Raw genomic sequence first — 7,221 nt, 5'->3', positions numbered from 1 at the left:
TATATATATATATTTCTAGAGTTCTATTTGTGTTTTAAAGTTATTTATAATAATTGATGTGAAGTGTACTGTTAAGTGCACTGATGTCAGGCTTATTTTGAATAATAAAATTTGTTAAATACCCTGCCTCCATTACCTATTTTTGTCACATCATTATAAGTGTTTGATCACCACATTTGAGTGATCATTGCTAAATATGTGTTTATCTATATATATATTCTGTTTAAGTATAAACTGTATTATATATACAGCACCAGTCAAAAGTTTGGAAACACGAATGGGAAGGTGTGTCCAAACTTCTGACTTGTACTGTACTGTACTATAATATATACATAAAAAAATAATGGCCGATATATCGTTATCGGCCCCAAAAAATTCATATCGGTTAGTATAGACCCCTCTGACATCACCATGAGGTCATCCAAACAGATATGGTAATACGGTCACACACTAGCATTCAAAAGATTTTTTAAATTTTTTTTTGAAAAAGTGTCTTATGTTCACCAAGGTTGCATTTAAAAAAAAATCAAACATACAGTAATATTGTGAAAGGATTACAACTTAAAATACCCCTTTTGTACTGTAATATATTTGTATTGTAAAATATTTTAAAATGTAATTTCTGTGATGCAAAGCTGAATTTTCAGCATCATTACTCCAGTCTTCAGTGTCACATAATTCTTTAGAAATCATTCTAATATGCAGATTTGATGCCCAAGAAAAATGTCCTATTACTAACAAACTCATAAACACTTAACATTTTTGTGTAAAACTATGATATTTCATTTCAGTATTCTCTGAAGAACAGAACGTTCAAAAGAACAGCATTTTATTTGAAAAAGAAATCTTTGTAACATTATAAATGTATTTTTATGGTCACATTCGATCAATTTAATGAGTCCTTGCTGAATAAAAGTATTCAATTTGAAAAAAGAAAAAAAAAAAAACGTTTGTGTGTGTGTGTGCACACATGTACCTGTTTGAGCTGCATCATGGTGAGAGTGAACAGGTTGACAAACTGCTCCTCATACTGACTGACACTGACACCTGCAATCTCCGTCAGACACTTCAGAGTGACGTTCCGGAACATCGGAACATTCAGAAACTGTGGAATAAATCAGAACACAAATGATAAAATTTCTGGAACACTCTGTTGTAACGGATTGATTTTTACTAAGTGAGAGGCTATAAATGTTGGAGCACCAGCTCGGACACAAAGCTTTGAGCAGAGATCCAATAAGAACAGCCAGCGCTCCAATGATCTCCCTCTCTTTCTTACGCAATGGCAAGCTGAACCAATGACAGTGCGCCTTTGTGAGAGGAGTGACGGCAGTCTGCTATAACAGCATTTTACTAAATCAAATGAGTTACAATTCGAGACCTCGAGTCATGTTACCTTGTACACCAGCGTGCTGATGAGTTTGGTCTCAAATATGTAGCCAAGTGGAATCCAGTTCAGGAAACGAAGGAGGGTCTCCAATGTGGCTTGGACCAGAGGGGCATTCTGGGAATTTTCCTGATGTACAAAGCATCAAGTCAGGTTTAAAAATGAGAGGCATGAATATATTGAACGGCACAAAGAAATAGTTCACCCAAAAGGGAAAATTGTGGATTATTGTGATGTTTTTATCAGCTGTTTGGACTCTCATTCTGACGGCACCCATTCACTGCAGAGCATCCATTGCTGAGCAAGTGATGCATGATCTGTTCCCATGAACAAACAAACTCATCTACATCTTGGACAGCCTGACATGGAGTACATTTTCAGCAAATTTAAATTTTTGGGTGAACTATACCTTTAATACTAAAAACACTAATGCTGTAATAATATGCCTGCAACATACCATGACAAACTGGCACAGCTGGAAGATCTGGGAAAATTCGTTGCACATACTGCAAAAAGAAAAAAAAGGGAAAGAGGTTGAGCAAACATCACCACAATTATTTTGCCAACCACACCCTGCAAAGTCCGCAACGGTCACATGTTGCAGGTCATGTGTACCTGTCCTTCAGGTGTTTGGCTTTGACCTGAGTCATCTGCCCGCTGGAGAAGTCAAACACCTCCTCACTCAGGAGCTTCAGGATGATCATGTTGTTCTGACACAGGCTCTCGCTGGTGCGACTCGCTCCCACAATGTCACTGATGAACGTGGGCCAGTGCTTCGGCCACTCCTGCTTCAGAATCTACACACAAACAGAAAGACATCAACAGCAATAAATCCATGAGCCCTTCGCTCTCACAATATAACCACTACTGATATTCCTGAAAACACACTCACCTGCACCAGGATCATGTTGAGCTTTGCTATGTAAACCCCTTCCTTCTGTAAGAGTACAAATACAAGTCAACATGGATGCATTCAGCAATATGACTAGTACTAATCAGGGTTATAGTTAACTAAAAAAGTTAACTAAATGCTGAATAAAACAGAATAGCTTAAAGTTGGTTTTATTTCAGTTATTTTATTTAAATTAATGAAAATGTTTTTTGGTTGTAACCACCTGATTAAAAGTGACTAATTAATGGAAATATAATCAACATTAAGAAAAAAAACAACCTTTATATCAGTTAAACACCAAGGCAAATATTATGATTTTCATTTAGTTTAAGTTGAAGTACTAATTCACTAACTAAAACTTAAATAAAAATTGATTAAAAAAAACCTAATGTAGACATTAAAAACGATAATACAAATTTCCAAAAACTCCAACAGTTTATTTTACTTCAATTGATAAAAATGTTTTTAATAGTTTTAGTTGTAACTAACTGATTGAAATGTAGTAATTAATTAAAATTAAATAAACACTAAGCAAAATAAAATAAGACAAAATATATATATTTTTTAAATCTAAACTTATTTTATTTCAATTAATTGCCAGGGAAACATCACTTCTTTTTTTTTTTTTTTGTTTAAAGTTGAAGTGCAACTTCAATAACTAAAACAAAAATAGTTAAAAAATTAAAATTACTTTAGTTAAAAACAACAAAACGTTAACTAAAATTAAACGGAAAAATATTAAAATAAAATCAAATTTTAAGTCATTTAAATGGTACAAATTGTAGAAATAATACTAAACATCTGAAGCGTTTTTGTTACCTCTACGCTGTTGGAATCAGAGGAAGTCTTGATAATCAGCCCAACGACATACTTTTTAATTCCTGTGGACAGAGAGAGATGTCTGTTATTTGTGCATTTCTTAAAAGAGTCATCAGGATTTCACATGACAGCAGTGTTATATAATGTGGAGGTGTACAATAAATCCTCTATAAAGACCAAGGTCAGTGTGTGCGAATGTTCAGACTGAAGTCATACAGTCCCTCACCATCACACTGGTTTCGAGGAAGAATCTTCCAGCGTGTTTTGATCACGGTCTCCAGTATCTGAAGAGCATAGTACTGCAAAAGAGTAAACATCAGTTTAGTGCGGCAGAATAAATGCTCACGGGTGGCATTTAGTTGCAGGACTCTATACACTGGCTAAATGCAGAAATAAACATTCATGTTAACATACTTTTGTCTTCATGTTCTGCGAGAACTCCAGTATGGTGTCCACTCTGGTCCAGGCATCTGGGTGGTCCTTCAGGTTGGTGAGAACTTCTTGTGCCAGTCTTTGCTACAAATAATCACAACGAAAACCACTTTTGATGCACTGTACATGTACATTCAGAATTGTCTTGGACTTCGCAAATCGACTCATACCTGAGATCCCACATCATAGTACATGGAGTTGACCACATTGTCCAGCAGGTTGATGTCTAGCTTTTGACTGAAGTCCAGCAACTGCCGTGCTGTGTGATCCGCCAACATGGTCATGTCTGCCGGCATAGAGCTGTAAGACAAGACAAACATCTTTTAGTTATCAAACATCAATAGCGACACTTATGTGACCATTCATCCTAACGGTTTACTAGTTGTTTAACCAGAATAATCTCTGATGCTAAAAGTCAGATACCAAAGCAATGGCTCAAACCACGTGGGTGCACTTTAGTACACAAAACACATTACTTAAGCATGCAGTTACAACCTATAATGACAGTTTTGCTGAGTTCACCGTTACAACAGCTAGTATTACTAGTTAAACGCTTCTAAAAAAGTGCTAACATGGCAGTTTAACACATATTAAATGTGTGTTCCTTCTACAGCTAGAAAAACACAGAGTAAACACTCATTTGAGTCAACAGAACTTCATGTACACTGATCAAACTTTTTAGAAAGCAGCCCACATGAATTCTAGTTGAGCGCCTTGCAGTTACGGGCAGCGAAGTGGAACAAAACGCGTTTTCGTTTCTGGTCAACACTAGCAGTGTGTCAGCAAACTAGCACTTCATTCAACTCACTTATCGTAGTATATATTATTTATAACAGATAACCGTTTCACCAAATACCTCAAGAACAACCTTTAACTTACCTGTTTTAACCAAAACTCCTTCTCGTTGAAAAAAACAACAACAATGCTAACGTGGTTTGGGAATTAGCAACTAGTTTAGTGTCCTGGAAACGTGCGTCGCGTCAAAACAAGATCAAGACGTGAGATAAAAAAAAAAAAAGCGCCTAGCGTATTTATCTCATTTTACACGGATAGCGTGTGTATTAAAAATGCAATCTGAGCATCTAGCAAGTTCACTTCAAATGCTAACTAGCTGATTACCTCACTGTATAGCAAAACACACTATAGTGCGAAACAAACGATACATGAAACCCCCCTAAAACACACGATTTCGGTGTTATTTTTAATTATTGTCTTAAGTAATTGACTCCAGGTCCTCTTTCAGTCAGCAGCTCGTGTTAGTTAATCCGTCTCTCTGTATGACGGTTTACAGCTCGCTTTAACTACTCGTTCCGTTTTATAACAACAGCATCAAACCAATCGTTAGTTTATTCTTTTGTCTATTGCACAAAAACCGCTGTTTTGAAAGCAGATATCTGCGAGAGACTGTGACCCAGCTCCTCTCTAGTCTCATGCATCACACGCAAGACCGGTTGAAACCGGTTCAGACTGGCATATTCCATCTCGGTTTAGTTTTCACGCCGTAGCGCCGCGTAAAATTCGGACTGCGGCCACGCCCTCCGCTGCAGCTGATTGGTCGGAGAGAGCGACGCGGAAGCCTTGCGCGCATGTGATTGGGTAGAGGTGCCGTCAGTCAGGATTGACCCCTCCCAGCGCGTCTTTTGCCCTTGGTCTCATGTATGAGGCGGGTTTTGCATCGCAGCGTGAGCGTGTTGTGGGCTGGACCGCGTGGAGTATGGAAAATTACTGAGATGTTGCCTGTGATGTTCAAACAGTAACTGACCATGATGCGTATTTTTAGGCTGTGGCTCATGTGTAAAATGATTTATATGCTCGTATTTATATTCACGAAGTATGAAAAGAAGTGATAAACAATAAAATTGCAATAATAACGTTTATTTTCACATATTAAGTTATTTTTTTCTTTCATTGCATATACAAACACACTCATTTAATTTGTAACATATTAAATAATATTGCGTTTTTGGCCCTTTGTTAAATATATATGATAGTGGACAGTCATTTATTTCCACATAAAATTATTCCCACACGTCCAGGTCACATTCTGCCTCAAATAAAAAATAAAAAAAGGAAATTATACTTTGCATAAAGAAATCTTTCAGCTTTTTATGATCAGTTGCATTGCAGCATTATTATTATTATTATTGATAATTCAGCACATTTCCCCTCAAAATTCCCATTACTCTAAGAAAATAATATACTTTATATCATATAAATATACATAAACTGTTTGGTTATCTACATTCTAAAAAATATCTTCTTTTGTTTTCAGCAGTAAATGATGGCAGAATTTTCATTTTTGGGTGAACTATCCCTTTAATAAAGTTTGTGAGATTTTCTCACACATATATCCAACAACAATTTGCTACTGAGGTTTGCTTTGTTTAAAAACAAATTAAATATGTAGAATAAAGCTAATGGCCACTTTTCTGATCTTCCCGTTTTTCTTTGTCACCTAATTAACACTACCTGTTCTGCTTCTGTCGCTATGGTGACTGTTTTTACTTTCACTACCCCTGCTGCTCTGGCTGTGCTTCCTGCTGACGTCATCATCTTTATAACGCTCATCCTGTTCATCATCATCATCAAAATCCAGCTTGTCATGATATGAGTGTCCTTCATCGTTGCCCTTTTCCTCATCAGTGTCATGACATTCACTGTGCCTGTCGTCCTCATCTCTGTCCATGTGTTCTGCCTCCATGTCATGGTCATACTCCTCATAATCATCTGCATAGTCTCCGAGAAGAGAATCCTGCAGGTCTGGAAGTTCCTCATTATCTTCATTCCTGATTTTACTACAAAAGAATGAATGAAAACAACTCAAGAGACACTGCGAAAAATAAATATGGTTTTAAACATGCAAAATTAGCAGTATTTTCCTTTTTGGAAGAAGTGTTTCTTTTAATACACTTTTAAAGGGGTCATATGATGCTGCTAAAAAGAACATTATTTTGTGTATTTGGTGTAATGAAATGTGTTTATGCGGTTTAAGGTTCAAAAAACACATTATTTTCCACATACTGTACATTATTGTTTCTCCTCTATGCCCCGCCTTTCTGAAACGCGTAGATTTTTACAAAGCTCATCGGTCTAAAAAAGCGAGTTGGCCAGCTATCCAGTGCGTTGTGATTGGCCGCTGCATTTGTGATTGGAGAAACGACAAATAACAAGCGCTACTCTACACTGCTCAAAACTCACGTTTGAATCGTCAGTGGCAAATTCTTTAAATAACTTTTATAAAGAATATCTCTTTGGATTTGAGACTTTAGTCTTTGCAACTGTACAGATCTTCTTTATGCACCAAGAGCTTGTAACACTCCAAAGAGAAAGGAAAAATTGAAATCGCATCATATGACCCCTTTAAAATGTATGACAGAATAGAGACCTCCTGGCTCTTCTACCTGTATGTGGGTGGAGTTTGGCTGCCGGAGTGGGCGGGGCTTGGAGTCTGCCTGTGTTTCAAGCCTTTAGGAGCTTTACTGCTGATAAAGGATTCACTCAGACCACATCCATGCAAAGTGGCAGAGTAGAGCTTTTCTGCTGCTCTCTTAGCATTCATCTGAGAAAGAGAGAGCTTTGTATTATCATCACAATGAACATTTCTAGTAGAGATGCATGTCCTCTCTTTTCCTAAAAGGAACCTTTTTGAGTAAAAATAACATTTTCAAAAATAAAAAAGACCAAAATAAAT

General features: G+C 36.7%; 2 protein-coding genes across 4 annotated transcripts in view; both read right to left on the bottom strand.

The window, feature by feature from the left end:
* Window positions 1-5,004, bottom strand: part of LOC107729732 (exportin-1-like) — a 16,933-nt gene extending 11,929 nt beyond the window's left edge. Inside the window, exons 1-10 of one of the 3 annotated variants that reach the window (XM_016540408.1) lie at window positions 4,410-5,004; window positions 3,701-3,830; window positions 3,513-3,614; window positions 3,325-3,397; window positions 3,099-3,160; window positions 2,280-2,324; window positions 2,003-2,184; window positions 1,845-1,893; window positions 1,397-1,516; window positions 977-1,105 (exon numbers count right to left, since the gene is read on the bottom strand). In XM_016540408.1, coding sequence (XP_016395894.1) covers window positions 977-1,105; window positions 1,397-1,516; window positions 1,845-1,893; window positions 2,003-2,184; window positions 2,280-2,324; window positions 3,099-3,160; window positions 3,325-3,397; window positions 3,513-3,614; window positions 3,701-3,826 — 888 coding nt within the window. In that variant the 5' untranslated portion in view covers window positions 3,827-3,830; window positions 4,410-5,004. The other 2 variants (XM_016540414.1, XM_016540422.1) reach the window with 2 other exon arrangements.
* An 849-nt stretch (window positions 5,005-5,853) lies between these two features.
* The window catches only part of fam161a (FAM161 centrosomal protein A), an 8,717-nt gene continuing 7,349 nt past the window's right edge, over window positions 5,854-7,221 (bottom strand). The window contains exon 7 of the mRNA XM_016540397.1: window positions 5,854-6,316. Within this exon, the coding sequence (XP_016395883.1) occupies window positions 5,986-6,316 (331 nt within the window). The 3' untranslated portion in view covers window positions 5,854-5,985. The remainder of the gene's footprint in view (window positions 6,317-7,221) is intronic.

The sequence above is a fragment of the Sinocyclocheilus rhinocerous genome, unplaced genomic scaffold (assembly GCF_001515625.1).
Source record: "Sinocyclocheilus rhinocerous isolate Xijiao unplaced genomic scaffold, SAMN03320098_v1.1 scaffold313, whole genome shotgun sequence".
Classification (NCBI taxonomy): domain Eukaryota; kingdom Metazoa; phylum Chordata; class Actinopteri; order Cypriniformes; family Cyprinidae; genus Sinocyclocheilus; species Sinocyclocheilus rhinocerous.
Note: the sequence above shows the minus strand (reverse complement) of the source record. Positions and strands in the feature narration are given on the sequence as shown.